The following is a 15,806-nucleotide window of genomic DNA, read 5'->3' on the forward strand; positions in this document are numbered from 1 at the left end:
GCTTCTATCTGGGTAAAGATATGGGATTAGTGAGGGATTAATGTAATGAAAAATTCGTTTGAATTTCTATCAGAAATCAGTAAGACCTTTAATTTGTTACTGACTACTTCCATATAGGATCTTGAGAAAGTGAATCCACTTCTGCGTGCATGTTTTTATATATGCAATTATGTGTGAAAGGACTTAACCTCAGTACTAACTCAACAGTAACTCTTAGTGTTCTGGAATAAGATGTATGCAGCCAACATTTGCTGGTTTGCCTCCTGGTGTATACGTTTTGAAGAGTTTAAAGTCACAATGAGCTCACTACAGCAGGTTTCTGGTGAATGTTTTAGAACATCAGAATGATGGTTTTAAATGTCTGACTCATTTTTGCTCTATGAACCAAGCTCTTGATGAGATTAATCACAAGACTGAGTACAAAGTACAGGTGTCTTCATCATTAAAACGTTCCTATTTTCCATTTTATTTATTTATTTTAATTTTTTTTGAGGAAGATTAGCCCTGAGCTAACATCTGCTGCCAATCCTCTTTTTGCTGAGGAAGACTGGCCCTGAGCTAACATCCATGCCCATCTTCCTCTACTTTATGTGTAGGACGCCTACCACAGCATGGCTTGCCAAGCAGTGCCATGTCCTCACCTGGGATCTGAACTAGCGAACGCCAGGCTACTGAAGTGGAACTTGTGCACTTAACTGCTGTGCCACCGGGCAGGCCCTCCTATTTTCCATTTTAAATGTAGCTGATAAGATTCTCTCCTTTTGAAAAAAATATATTAATTTTGCTACTAAAATATATTTTGCGTTCCATTTATTGAACTGGATTTTATTTTAATTGCATGATACTTTAACGTTTTCATGTTTTGTGCTGGGGTAGGAAGCATCATCAAATATGACAGTGTTTTGCACTGTTTCCAAAATGGCAAAATTTATTTTAACCCCCTGTTAAAATTGATTAGTGGAGTTTCATGTTTTCCATGGATCATAATGGTTTAATTATTTGAACTGAACAATAATGAACTAACTGGATAATTTCTTGTGCAGTTTTACATGACTTCAAGGGAAATCAGGCTGACACAAAAGATGAAGCATGAAAAAGACAGGTGAGTTTGGTGGCTGTACATTCCAGGGACAGTGTACCCTGATCGCTCTCTCTGGCTTGCTCACCCAGGGCATAGATAATGCCTTAGGAATTCTAGTTTTCGCAGTAGTCCCTTTTATGTGGATAAGCAGAAAATTATGGAAGATCACTGCAAGGAAAATAATTAGACTCCACGAGCATTTTTAGGAATTTGCTTTCAAGTATTATTCATTCCATTCAATTTTTTTTTTTTAAAGATTGGCACCTGAGCTAACATCTGTTGCCAATCTTTCTTTTTTTTTCTGTCTTCTTCTTCTCCCCAAAGCCCCCTGGCACATAGTTGTATATTCCAGCTGTAGGTCCTTCTAGTTTTCTGCTATGTGGGATGCCACCTCAGCATGGCTTGACAAGCAGTGCTAGGTCCGCACTCAGGATGCAAACCAGCGAAAGCCTGGGCCGCTGAAGCAGAGCATGCAAACGTAACCACTCGGCCACAGGACGGCCCCATCCGTTCAATTTTTATGACTTTTGTTTCTGTGGTTGTCTTCCCTCTCCCAATTCAGTTATGTATGTGCATTTTGAAAATACCCCAAAGGCCATAACTACAGGTGTCTTTAAATAATACTGCCTAATGGTCTTCAGAAATCCGAAATTTTAATTAGCATTTGAAAAGCACTGAAAAAAAACAAATGCTAGGTGGTCTTCAAACACTATGTTCCCTCTAGAAATATGAACCAAAATTGACTCTTTTGTTAAATGTTGTTTAATTCTTTGTCTAAAGATTGCTGCTCTCTGACCACTATAGTCGTCGAATCTCACAAGCATACAGTCTGATGAGTGAACTGTTATCTGAATCAGCACAGCTACCAGCAGCTGCGCAGAAACCGCTGCCTGACAGACCCAGAACTGCTCACACTTCCAGACGGCAACGCTCTCTTTCTCCAAGAGGGTGAGACGAGGTTTGGCATGTCATTTGGCAAGATAATATCAGGGATGATAAGAAGAAAGGCAGTGGTTTTGTGACCCAAGTTCAGTGTATTTGTGTCCACCCTGCTCAGAATTATGACAATAAAGTGAAGAAAAAATTGGCCCCATATAATTGTGAGGTCTTTGTAAGTTTATAGAATCACCAAGGAAAAAGACAAAAATGGCGTTGTCTCTAATTAAAATGTAACAAAGCACTTGGGTATACCTAATACAATGCTGACATCCATTCAATCCTGTTTTCTTCTTTTCTGTAGTTTTTGTTAGCATTTCTTTTTGTAATTTGCCCCCTAACTGCTCTTCCTGTCTCTCTACTTGGCTCCACTCTTGCAGAAACAGACAGTCCCCACCAGCTTCCCACTTCTTCCTCTGCTGTCTCTTCCCACCCTGCCCAGTTATTGCTGATTCAATTGTAGATACTGTTATACATTTCTTCTAAAAATAATGACCTCCAGTATGTTTGGATATGAGTTCATTAGGCAGGAATTAATTAAACATAGAATGCTAAAGAAAAGTACCCAAGTGTGAAGTTTCTTACATATGACAGACAAAAACAAAATAATATTTGTTGGTGATTCGTAAAGTGAACGTGAATTGGCAGTACTCGTGTTGTTAAAAATTACCACCTTTGACAAAATAAATGTAATCACATAATTTAAGAGCCTAGAGGAAATGCTGCCAAACAGAAACCCGGATGTAATCAGATCACTTGTCTGTGTGTCATTTGGGGGTTACTCGAAATACCAGAGACCAACGCAGGGTATTAAATACACAAGTAACTTCCAAATACGTGGAGAATTTAACATGGATAGTGAGAGCACCAAAGACATTTCTTAGAAAAAAACAAATGAAGTTTGAAGCATGAGATAGGGAAAATAATTTGTTGAGAGTTCTTATAGACTAAATGTATCACTGCTGTACAGAATAAGCAGCATCAAGTGAATGTATTCATCTGAGCTAGAATTTGGGCTTTCTGAAATATTATAGCTTATCACTGATATGAAATTCTAGGAATATAATTATTATGTAATTTCTGCTTTAGAGAGAATCGACATGGTCACAATTTTCCAATAAATCAACCTGGAAAAGTCAGAAATATATCCAAACCCAGTTGTACGCCAAAGGGGAAGCCTTTGGGGCAACCTCACGGCTCACCTTGGCCACGTGGTAAGACCTAAAGCCTTTTTTATCTTGTGTAATTTGGATCTATTCTTGTCTCTAAAGTTGTGTTTTCATTAGTAAAAACTGTAAATCTAAGTGAAAAGCAATTCTCATTTCAACAGAATGCATGGAATTGGTAAAGACTTAGCTATACTGGGATTTTGTTCCATTGCTTTGAAAGAAGACGACCCTGGGAGTATTTTTAAACTATTGGCCTTTTTGTAATAGAATTTGAACAATCAGGAAATTAGATGGATTTATTTGGGAATCTGTTTCTTTTGTGGGTCTGTTTAAAGATGTAGGCACTTTCACAGATCAAGTTCTGATGGATTTTGGGAGGGACACATCACAGAAGAGGAATACTCAGAGGCTCAGATGGAAATAATTTCATGTTTTTACCCCTTGAACATCCTTTTCCACATTTGAAGATATAATATCTGTTATTTATTGCTAGCTTTATGTTAGTTAATTTTGCCATGTTTGGATTCTGATTACTAAAGTAAAACGTACTTATTTGTAAAATGATTAGCCATTAAAAATGTATAATCCTAGTTATCATGTAGTATAAATGTATACAGCTAATGCTAATGTATAACAGCAACCAACGTGCCAGGTTCTGTTTAAGCTCTTGAATTACAACCCTGTGCCATAGGTACTTTTATGTTCCCATTTTCAAGATGAGAAAACCAAGGCAGAGAAAGTTGGAATAGCTGCCTAAGATCAGACAGCTAGGATGTGGCAGAGGCAGGATGTAAACCCAGTCTGGGTCTAGTGCCTACGCACTAAGAACCTTCACTTTGGTTTGCTGCCTCAAGTTGGAAAATTGAAATTTCCATAAATTCCAATCTTTTTGATAAAACTTCATAATTTGGTTACCTCTTGGCTTTTGATTGAAAAAATTACAATAAGAAAATACTGCTCTTTTTAAACTAAAATTTCAAAATAGTAACCATGTTTTCTTCTAATTTTATTTTACACCTGATACATTTGCCAGAATTAAAGAAACATCCAAAATTTTCAAGGATTTTAAGCTTGAACCATAGTTTCTTAATAAGATGGAAAAGTCCTGGATTATGTGGAAATATGTCTTTCCCTTTGACCTGTCCAATGTCAGGCCTGTACTGTTACCTTGCACTTGACTGGACCAAGGCCTCGGCCCTCCTTTGGTCCCCTCCCTTGCCCCCGCTGGACTGAGCTTGATGTCGTGCTCCTGGGCCCAGACGTCCTCCGTGACCCCCACCCCATGCAGTTAGGCCCAGACCCTCTCTCTGGCCTTGTCCTCCCCCTCGGCCTCCTTAGGCTCCTTTCCCCCTGTAATCTGCGCTGATGCCAGCTTGTTTTCCAGCCGCATGCTGTGCTTTTGTGCTGCCATTCCGTAGTTGAAATTCTCCCTTATATCTTGAATGCCTCACCTCTGTGTTTCGGAAAACATCCCTAATCTTAATTCTTTACTTCTTCCAATCTGATAGAATGATTTTAACGTCCACATTTTCATTTTTGAGTTGGGGCTGATTCTGAACTTGCATGATGGTTGTGAATATTAGAGATAAACGGTAGCAGCAGTAGCTAAAAATAGTTCTTTTTTTGTCCTCTGAACCCTCAGTCACATGTTTATGTCCCTCTTGAGGCGCTAGTGTGGCAGGTGTTCTGTTGTAGTTACTTATAAACCTGTGTCCCGTGCTAGACTGGATTTTTCTGAGGGTAGCAACACTCTTCTTCATTTTGTGTTACCCCTCACATTGTACAAATGAAATAACTGGATAAATGAAAAAAATGGCTATTTAGCTTTCTTGCCTAAAAATAGCTATTTATAAACTAATTATTGTTCAAGAATATTAATGAGGGGCTATTGTAGTATTTATCCTATGTCAGAGAGCAGCGCCATATGCCTAGCTATTATCCTAGCTAACCTGTCACCTAGCTTCCCCAGACCTTTAAGGCAAAGATGAGAGAGGCAACTCTGGGGACTTGTGAGCACGCTGACCTCTCCATCTCGATGGCACCCAGCTGTGCCTCTGCCACATCCAGAACGCACCCACTCCCCTGGCTACATTCAGTAGTCCCCCAATATTGCGGGGCAGTGGGAGAGAAACTGAAGCCTGACTGATCCCAGGCCCTTCCCTAGTCGGTAATAGGTGACCGAGCCCACGTGGGGCAGGCTCAGTCATGGCAGAGATGAGCCAGTGAGCATCCAGGCGAAATCTGAAAATTCACTGCACTTCATTTGTGAGAGAAGAGTTTTCTGAAGATACTTGTGAGTTGGACTATATGTTGCTGTCTATCTTGTAAACCAGGATGCAGTTTCTAATTTCCTCAGCCCTCCTTGCAAACTGTTATACTTAGAACTAAACACAAAACAAGCAAAAAAAAAAGGACTCTATCAAAAACAATATAAAGGCTATACGATTGTATGGGAGGTGTCATAGGCATAATAAAAGGTCTGTCTCTTGGACTCATCCAGGTCTAGGTTCATATCCCAGCTCTCCTGCTTACTTTGTGCCCTCAAATATGTTATTGAAAACCTCTCTCATTCATAGAGTTGAGGATTATAAGTAAAACATTTTGCATAACTTAAACAGTAAATTGTTGCTGTTAATCCTGGAATTTAAGAAACCTTAGTTAATCATACTCTTGGTAAAGTGTAACTTGGCATTTTGTCTAGGTGTTTACTGCTAATAGGCTTATGTGCCTGTATTCCAGTTCCCAGAGACGTTGTCAAGGCACATTTGCCATTTGAAAAGGACCATGGTTGTGCCATAAGGATACCAAATCTCTAAGCAGAGTTTTCCCTCCTTCTCCTGCACTCTTGTTTTGCTTTCTTGGTTCAAATCAACTATCATTTATTGAGCCCCTACTAATCAGAAGGTTTGAGTCCTCAAGGAACTTATGATATATGAAAAATTATGCTTTTTTATGGAGGGTTAAAGAAGTTTGTCTGTCTTTGTAGGAACTGCCACTTTTACCATTCAGAAAAAATCTGGTGGAGCCAAAATGGCAGTAAGAAAGGCTGTGCAGTCTCCAGTTACCTTCCAAAAAGGTAAGGGATAAATAAAGAGTAGAAAGTTCTTGGACTTAATACTAATTTTTCTTTTCTTTTTTTTGTGGTCATATTGGATTATGACATTATATAAATTTCAGGTGTCCATCATTATATTTCAACTTCTGTATAGACTGCAGTGTGTTCACCACTAGAAGTCTAGTTGCACTACTGAATTTTTAAAAATCATAAATCAGTCTTAGAAGTTTCAGCTGCAGGTTTCAGAATGAGGAGTGTAGCTGTGTGGGCAGTGGTTCAGAGAAGGGGCTGTGGAGTTAGCTTGTTTCTAATCCCAGTTCACCACTAACTCTAGCCTCGGGCCAATTCCTAACCCATTTGTGTAAGCTTCAATTTTCTCACCTGCAAAATATGGATTATAATAGTGAGAATGTATCAATGAACTGAGCACAGTACTTAACATAAAAACAAGTGCTCAGGAAGGTGCTGTGATCACGCAGTCACGGAGCACACAGACCTATCAGTTTGGGCATTTTAGGCCTGATTTTGCCCCCATCTTTGGACTCTTTCGAATTTCTGCTCTGATCAGCTAGAGAGGGGGGAGTTATACCTAATGATCTTAATACCCAATGTCTCCCCCAGCCCTCCCTCAGCCCATGTTACTCTTCACAATTTAAAAAGTACTTTCACATTCATTCTCCTATTAGCTCTCTATAACAACGCTGGTAGATAGTTAGGGCGACTATTATCCCCATATTACAGCCGAGGAAACTGAGGCAGAGAAGTTGAATGACCTGCTCAGATCCCCTTAGAACAATAAAAACAATAGCTAACAGTTATAGAGAACTTAATCGATGCCACATTGTATTAATACCTGTATGCATGATCTGACTTAATCCTCACGTTAATCCAGTGAGTTCTGTGGCATTATCCCAATTTACAGAAAAGAACTAATTTGGTAGAGATAATGGTGAGAACTCTATTTATATGTACTACAAATATGATGAGAAATAGGAATTAGTCTAATCCTGCCATTATGCCCCTCTCTCTGCTGTGATCTCCTTTCTTTGCAGATTCATCTTTCAGTCCACCACATCTCTCTTCAGCTGTGTCTGATCTGCTATTTAATCTATCTATCAAGTTGTAATGTTGATGGCTATGTTTTCTAGAAATTCCACTTGGTTCTTTTTCCAAACTTTTCCCCACTGTATGCATTAAAACCCAAGCCTCTAGTTATTAGGATGAATTTGAGTCCTAGAAGCATCACATCCTGAGCTTTTAATTTTATAATCCAGCCTTGTTTTCTTTCAAAGTCTCTCATTTTAATCCTTTGTAAAATGTTTTCTAGTTTAGCTTTTTATTCTTTTCTAAGCAAATGTCTAGCAATGTTTAACAGATAAAATGCCCCCAAATACAATGTTGCCCCTAAAAATAATTGAAATTATATGTACATTTGTTTTTTTTGTTTGTTTTTGTGGGGTTTTTTTAGCCCTGAGCTAACTACTGCCAATCCTCCTCTTTTTGCTGAGGAAGCCTGGCCCTGAACTAACGTCTGTGCCCATCTTCCTCTACTTTATACATGGGGATGCCTACCACAGCATGGCATGGCAAGCAGTGCCATGTCTGCACCCGGGATCCGAACTGGCGAACCCCGGGCCACCCAGAAGCAGAACATGCGAACTTAACCGCCGCGCCTCTGGGCCAGCCCCTATATGTACATTTGTATTGTATTGTGTATGAAAACTCTAGAGACCCAGGGTTTTGTGTTCTTGAAGTGGGTTATGATCTAGCATGAGGCCTTGCCCAGAGAAAGGCAAATAGAGGTATTTCTTCCATTGGCTGGTGGTAGCCCTGCCTCTGAGAGGAAGAAGTTGAGTGTGACTCCAAGTTTCTAGCTTGGTGCTTGTCTAGGTTGCAGCCCAATAACTGACACAGGTAGGATAAGAGGAGGAGCAGGGTTTTCTTTTGGAGGTGATGGAGGTAATGGATTCGCTTTTACTGTTTGTAGTTTCAGATTCCTCAGACTAGACTCTTAAGACATTGTCTGGCAATATGTTATAAAGAAACTGAGTGGCATCGTTCAGCAGCCTACAGAGAAAGAGTGCATCTTCAAGGGAGGCTGCTGCACTTGCCGGCCTAGTTTCCACTGTGGGGTTTCTTCTTGATATATCATTTACCTGTCTCCTGCGAAAGCTTTCCCTGCCTGCACCAGGGCAAGAACACACACCTACCTTGAAAAGCTTTGCACATTCTCCGTTTCACAGAATTTCTTTCATGTTGTATTTTTATCTCAACATTGTCTGTCCCACATAAATCCTAGAGAATGCAGTCTGATCTGAAGAGAAGGAAATCACAAAGCCATTCCTGGATAAAGATATGTGAGAAAAAGCCAGTGATAGCCTCTCGAGGTTCGTAGATACCCCATAGGTAAAGGCTTATCCCCAAATGCAGAGTTGTTAACCCTAATTTCAGCAGACTTGGTGATGAGTTTGTCACTTTCTAGATGGCAATAATTGTGTTCATTTGACAAACGAGTATCAAAGTCTAGATAGCAGATTAATTTAGCAGAGATGGGGGTGGGATTCATTGGTAATTACAGCCTTTGCTAATCTCTTATATACTGAATACTTGAAGGAACAACTTCAGCATCCTGCCTCCATTTGGTTCCATTTACTTTGGAGAGACAGCCTACCCTTGTGGTTATAATACTGCTTAACCACCTGTTGGTTTCTTTCTCTCTCTCTGTGTTTTTTGTTTTGTTTTGTTTTGTTTTTGCTGAGGAAGATTAGCCCTGAGCTAAGATCTGTTGCCAATCTTCCTCTTTTTTTCGCTGAGGAAGATTGGCCCTGGGCTAACATCTATGCCAGTGTTCCTCCACTTTACATGTGGGTCACTGCCACAGCATGGCTGACGAGTGGTGTAGGTCCATGCCCAGGATCTGAACTTGGGCTGCCGAAGAGGAACATGCCAAACCTAACCACTATGCCACAGAGCTGACCCCTGGTTTCTCTTTTTTTAATCCTTTAGTCTCAACTTTTTCTGTGTTTTACTGGCTGTTTTCTTTTTTAGCACAGTATTTGTTCACATGTGCATTCCTATTGTCCATTCATAGATAATTTTGCTTTCATAGAGTTTTTCAAAATTTGTTCTTTAGTAATGTTCACTGAAATAATTATTTTAACATGGAACTTTCAGTCTCATCCCAAAATACTCAGTGATGTCTTTAAATAGCAGGAAAAGAAAGCCAAACCTTTTTCAACCAGAGCACCACTCTCACGTTTGATGCTAAAGTGGCAACCACAGGTACTACAGAATGATGTCAGCCTTGTTTCTTTTCAGACCCTTGGGGCCAGTCAAAAGAAAAATCCCTCAGCCGCCTTGTACCACCACCCTCTGGCCCCGCTTTGGCACTAATCCAGGAGGCAAGCTATTGGAAAGCTGCTGCCTTGGGGATCCAGATAAATAGGCCCATTTCTCATTTACACATATGAAAATTATCCTAAAGGAGCCTCTGAGTACTATTCTTCTTTCACCCCCGAAAAGAGAAAGTGGATGTATTAGCTCAGGTTCTGGGCATAGACCATCTCCATCATCTTGTGCAGATTATCTACCCTTTCTAAGTCTCCCTTTCCTCATTTGCAAAATGGAGATAATAACACTTCCCCCATACGATTTTCAGGAAGAATATTCATTTAGCAACCATCCGTTAAGCTCCTCCTACATACCAGGCACTGTTCGTCATGAACAACACAGACAATAGCACAAAAATAAGATACGGGAGACCTTCTTAAAGAAGGTCTCTTTGAGAAAGTGTAATGGAGTCAAGATCCTGAGTGATGAAAAAGGGGTTGTCATGCAAAGATAAGGCAGAACAGTTCCAGGCAGAGAGAAGAGCAAGTTGAAAGCCCAGACAGACACCAACTTGGTATGACAGAAACGATCAGTATGGGAAAGTGGCCAGAGATGGTTGGAGAGAGCGGTGAGAGACGATACAGGCTAAGGCAAAGAGCTCGGATTTTACTCTGGATCCAGTGGGACTCCATCGGAGGGAATTCAGCAGCGAGATAATTTATAATTTATATTTTAGAACATGTGGGAGAAAAAACAGAAGGCGGCAGACAAACACAGAGATACTGCTTGGACTAGAGTTATAACAATAGAAATGGGGAAAGTTATTAGATTTGGAATATATTTTGAAGGTAGACCAAATTAAGACTTGCTGATGGATTGCTTATAGGATGTGTAAGAAAGAGAAAGATAAAAGAAAATTGGATTTTAACCTGAGCATTTCCTGGGATGGGGAACAGTATTGAAGGAATGGGTTTAGGGGTAGAAATTAATGGTTTGGTTTTGGACATGTTAAGGGTGAGATGTTTATTGCACATCCAAGTAAAGATGTCAAGAAGGCACTTTGCTCTGTGAGGCTAGAGGTACAGGTTTGAGAACTGTCCGCATGTAGATGATATTTCCAGCTATTGCCTAGATGAGCTCAGCTGGGGAGAGTGTAGATGTGTAAGAGGACCAAGGCCCAGGCCCCGGGGCACTCCGGTAAGTTCAAAGGACTGAATGTAGATAAAGCGCTTAGCCATAGTAGCTGTCAAAAGGTGTGCTATTGCTGTTCTGGGGGCGTATTTATTTCTGGGTGGCATCCTCGGCTTTAAGGACGTGAGGTTGGTAGAGCTGTCAAGGACCCGGTGCCCGGACTTCACCACTCTGTTACCTCCTCTTCCTCTCTTCAGGGAGCCACACAACTGCTTGTCGCAACCTGTGTTTACTTCCCACCATACCTTATGTCTTGGGTGTTTCTTCAGGTCACCCTGGTGAGGGGCACAACGTACTATAACATCGGTTTTGGAACATTAAGTGCTTTAGGTGGGCATGCTCGTCTAGGGCCTTGTGCAGAGAAGCATTATTGGTTGAGGAATTTGCTAAGCTGCCTCTGGGCACTAGCTGGGATGAAACTTTCTTTTCAACAAACCCTGATATTCAGTAAGGAGGAAGAGGGCCGTAATGTGTTGTCATTGCATTTACCTTGATGCCTGTGACCAAAGGCAGCTTGTAGGCATGAAGCCTGAGTGAAGATACCTAAAACATCACGCCTAGGAAGCTTCCACAAGACTTTCCAGAAGAGGCAAGAAAGGCGCAGCTCCTCAAGTTCACCCAACTTTGAGGTTGGAACTTCTCCACAGTTCTGTTCTATCTGTGACTTCTTCTCCCTGGACTCGCTTGTCCTAGAGGTTACCATTACCTTTGACGTCAAAAGAGGTGGCCCCAAATCAGTTTCCTTCTCTCACACTGACAGGACCAGAATCGCTAGAACTCTAAAGTGAAGCATATCCAGACCTTGTGATTCCAACATTAGGTAAAATGTTATTGCCTTGGATTTGATGAAAAAAGTCACAATGAACAAACTTATAAATGAATCAGTCCTAACGTATGCTTTGTTCTTTTCCCTTGAAAGGCTCTCGTGCTCCATGTTGTAGTCTGCAGCATACAAAAAGTCGTGCCGGGCTTGCACCGCAAACCAAGCAGGTGTGTATAGAGTATGAGAGAGAGGAGACCGTGGTGAGCCCCTGGATATTGCCTGCAGACATCCGTCAGGTTCTTCGTGAGAGTCACAGTTCTCTTCTCCAAGTAAGCATTGTTCCAGATTGCAGGGTGCCTAGTGATTCCTTTGTGTTCTTCAGGGTTTTTTTTTGGTTTATTTTTTGTGGGATGTAGAGATACTGAAAAATTGTTAGGTCATTTTGAAGTAGTAATTCAAAACGTCTACACTTTTGGTTTAGTACTTCCAGCATTTATCTTTCAGAATTTTCCTTGACTTTGTATTTTAACAAAAAAATAACCAAAATGTAAGAAAAGGTAATTGTACTACCGTTATAAAAATCCATTCTGTCTTCAGATCTGGTGCCAGCATCTAGTTGTGTCAGATGATGTCCAGCCCATTGCCAATCCAGATGTCCTGGGCAACGACAGCCTGGGTTCCCTTCATATTTCCTTCACCATTTGGTAGACGAGCAACTCTAGAATCTTTGGGAAGCTTAGTTCAAGTTCCATTTACTTTTTTCTGAGGCTAAGCCCACAACTTACTGTCTTTCTCAATTTGATAGGACTTGTCACCAACGAAAGAGGAGCCAAAGCCTCCTTTTGAGGTGAGTGGCATGGACAGCATGTCTGAGAGCACTGGCAGCATCCTCAGCAAGCTTGACTGGAATGCCATTGAAGACATGGTGGCCAGTGTGGAGGACAAGAGCCCGTCTGTCTACTGGGCCCTGGACCTGTAAGACCTGAATATCATTCTGTTTCCAAGCAAAGGCCAGCATCTCACTGATGTGGTTCTGAAAGATTTGTGAGTTTCAGGAAGAGAAGCAATGAAGGAAGCGATGTGAGTTTATCACCTGCAGCCATATTATTACCTGGATTAGCTATTTCAAGAGGGAAAAATAAACATTTCTCAATAATTTTGCCTTCATGGGGAAAGGGTTGTTTAACTATAGATGTATTATATGTTTTTTGCATTTGAATTATCTTTAGGCATAATTTTTTAAGTGATGAAAAGTACTTAAACTACTTTCAATAAAAATCTTCTATCTATGTTGCATCCTTCTTTACTACCACCTGAGTTTTGAGAAACAACCTTATATGGGTAAACTTGATAGGAAAAAACAAGTTTCTTCTCCTTTCATGGAGGAGAATAAATCACAATCTCACCTGAGACACTCAATAATGAGCTCCATTTTCAAACACATCCTAAAATTCACTTCTGCAGGGCTTGGCTTAGGAGTAAAAAGGAGCCAACCGCCTTCCACCAGTCCTGAACTACTGCATAACCCAAGTTTCACGTAGGCCAGATCTTCTGTCCTCTGCCCTGTAGCCTGAAAAGCCTTGGCAGAAGAAATGGGGATGGCTGATTTGGGTGGGAAAGGAAGGGAATATGACTTTTGACTCCAGGGGGCTCATATTAACTAACTTTATACGAACTATGGTGCAGAGAGCTAGTACTGCACCCAAGGTGTCATAATTTTGGAGGATAATTTTTATGAAAAGAAACTCAAAACCTTCCCCCACTTGTCCGTTTTTTGCTGTAGTATCAAAGACTACGATTATCTGAGAAAGCTGTTGAGTATTCCTCCTCCTCCAACTACACCCCTGCTTTTTTCATACACTTCAACCAAACAACATGTTGCAACAGGCTGAATACAGAAGCAGGTATGAGACTTCACCTGTCTTCTGTTAAGCCAAAAATTAAAGAGATTTGTAAAACTATAAAAAGAAATGCTACTCTTCTCAATAAATTTTTAAAAAATAGTTATTTTTATAAAAATGTGTTATATGTTAACGTTGAATGGGCCATTGTAATTTAAAATAATATTTAAACATTTTTCTCCGTTTCTAACATGATGAATATTGACAGGTATACCCACATAAACAAAAGCTCTTTGGGGTCCTCAATAATTCTTATGAGTATAAAGAGAACAAGAAGTTTAAGAACTGCTGCTTTAGGGGCAAAAATATGAACCTTCTCAGACTTTTAGAGTCCATGTACCACTCTCACCACTTCACAAACTGGTTTTACAAGAGTATAATTCCTTTTACCTGCCCACTCCTGTGCTTTTAAGGAAAGACAGTTTCCAATGCTGTTTCATTTCTTCCTGTAGATCCAAATTTCTATCTATCTAGTATTTCCCTTCAGCCTGAAGATCATTAGCATTTCTTATAGTGCAGATCTTCTGGCAATTAATACTCTCAGGTTTCATAGACCGAACTGTATCTTTATTTCACCCTCATTTTTGAAGGATATTTCTCTAGCCCTGCAAAGTTTTTACTTCTAAGATGGACCTTTCTGGTGTCTAAACTGGATGCCTGGGGTGTTAATGAGGTGTTAGCAAGATCTCTCCACTCTCTCTGGGCTGGGCCTCCAGCACCCCCCAGCACTGCTTACTCTCTAGCAGCTCTTATTGTCTCAACCTCGTAGGAGCTGCTTTCTGGTAAGCCTCATGGACTCTTGCACTGAATACAGTCAGCTCACCTCTTGTTCAGTAAACACAGTGAACCCACGCACAGACTTTTAGGGATCCTCTGTGCACAGCTTCCTTTTCTCTGCTGCCCTACCCTGCAGATTCCAGCCACTGTTACTACCCTGAACTCAGATCTCTGCTTCCTCAGCTCAGTGGGACCACTGTGACCTGCCTGGACTCTAGCTCATTACGCTAGAGTCAGGATAATAAGAGAGAGCTAGGCATTCATGAGTCACCTTGTGAGCTTACCTTCTCTTGGGGATCACTGTCTTGTGCTGCATGTTGTCCAGTGTCTAAAAGCAGTTGTCTCACATAGCTTTTGTCCTATTTTACGGTCAAGGCAGGCAGGCTAGTCAGGTACCAGTTACTCTGTCATAGCTGGAAGTGGAACTCTTAATTTCAGTGAACTTTTCCTCCATACAACACACCTGAGAATGAGGAATGAAGGAGGGCAGTGAATATCAGCAGAGCACTGATGAGCCTAGGCAGTCTCTAGCCCCAGCTTGAACATGTTCTGAGTCTTCAAAAAACTGCAATATGATGATTTTGCTTAGTGTCTGAACACAGAGGAAACATCCCAAGGAGTATGTTTCAGACCTTTCTACTTATAAGGAAGGGTCTAGACTTCATGCCCTCCATACATGGATTAAAAGAAGCAGTTTTCATATCTAGACTTTAAGAATTTACCGTGCTCAAGATTACCTCCAATTTCAAAAAGGGTTCCCCAATTTCTCAAAACTGAATTTTGCTCACATTTTTATTAGAAAATATGTTATGCAGCATTTACTATAGCGTATCACTAAGCAAAAGCCACATCTGAGTGTCTGACTATTCTGGCTGAGTTTGGAATCTATCAGCAAAGAAGCTCAAACGCAAAACTTCTGCCAAGATGTTATGTCCATGGCCCTGGGTTAAAAGGACTTCAGCCTTCCTTACTCTCCCACTTGAGCACCCAGTGTTTCTAGCCTGTAGTATATACTCAATAAATGTTTGTTTGATGAATTAATGAATAGCTTGTACCATTTTCCACTTAACAATTCAAATTATTATGTACTATGCATTGTGACCTACTTTGCTTTTCTGTAAGAAAACCTTGGACCTTGCTGAGGAAGTAAGAGAAAAAAGAAAATGCACTTGATAATTGTGCAGAAGTCACATTAGTAGCCCTCCAGAACTCCTCTTTCCTTTAAGCATTGCTTATATTCTGACCATTCATGTGTGTTCAACATCTGGACTGTGGGCCTACGCCATTAAGGAGACCCTGATTGATGGAAACTAATGCTTTCATTTTCATAAAATATTGAATCTCGGGGACACCTGAGAGGAAAAAATCCTTGTTAGGTAAGGTTGGTTTGTAAGTTGGGAATGAATGGCCCAGGCTGTTCCTGTATTTGTGGGCCTCGGGCCAACTTCTGTGGCAGGAGTTGCCTAGCCGAAGGGGGGATTTTTATATAGGTTTTAAAAAACGATACTAATTTAGAAAGAAGTACTTAAAATATATTCAAGGCCATTAAATGTGAAAACAAGCCAATTAAATAACCTCAGTATTAAGAATTTTAAAACGGTTT

At 40.6% G+C, this 15,806-nt stretch overlaps 1 protein-coding gene across 11 annotated transcripts in view; it reads left to right on the forward strand.

Annotated features, from left to right (window-relative positions):
- The window catches only part of CPLANE1 (ciliogenesis and planar polarity effector complex subunit 1), a 114,841-nt gene extending 102,027 nt beyond the window's left edge, over positions 1-12,814 (forward strand). For 8 of the 11 annotated variants that reach the window (XM_070586969.1, XM_070586973.1, XM_070586971.1 and 5 more), the window contains 6 exons: positions 1,044-1,102; positions 1,862-2,029; positions 3,107-3,231; positions 6,173-6,262; positions 11,682-11,854; positions 12,331-12,814. In XM_070586969.1, coding sequence (XP_070443070.1) covers positions 1,044-1,102; positions 1,862-2,029; positions 3,107-3,231; positions 6,173-6,262; positions 11,682-11,854; positions 12,331-12,504 — 789 coding nt within the window. In that variant the 3' untranslated portion in view covers positions 12,505-12,814. Of the gene's footprint in view, positions 1-1,043; positions 1,103-1,861; positions 2,040-3,106; positions 3,232-6,172; positions 6,263-11,522; positions 11,583-11,681; positions 11,855-12,330 lie in introns of all 11 variants that reach the window. The other 3 variants (XR_011530394.1, XR_011530395.1, XR_011530396.1) reach the window with 2 other exon arrangements.
- Positions 12,815-15,806: the final 2,992 nt, after the last annotated feature.

The sequence above is a fragment of the Equus przewalskii genome, chromosome 20 (genome assembly GCF_037783145.1).
Source record: "Equus przewalskii isolate Varuska chromosome 20, EquPr2, whole genome shotgun sequence".
NCBI classification, from domain to species: Eukaryota; Metazoa; Chordata; class Mammalia; order Perissodactyla; family Equidae; genus Equus; species Equus przewalskii.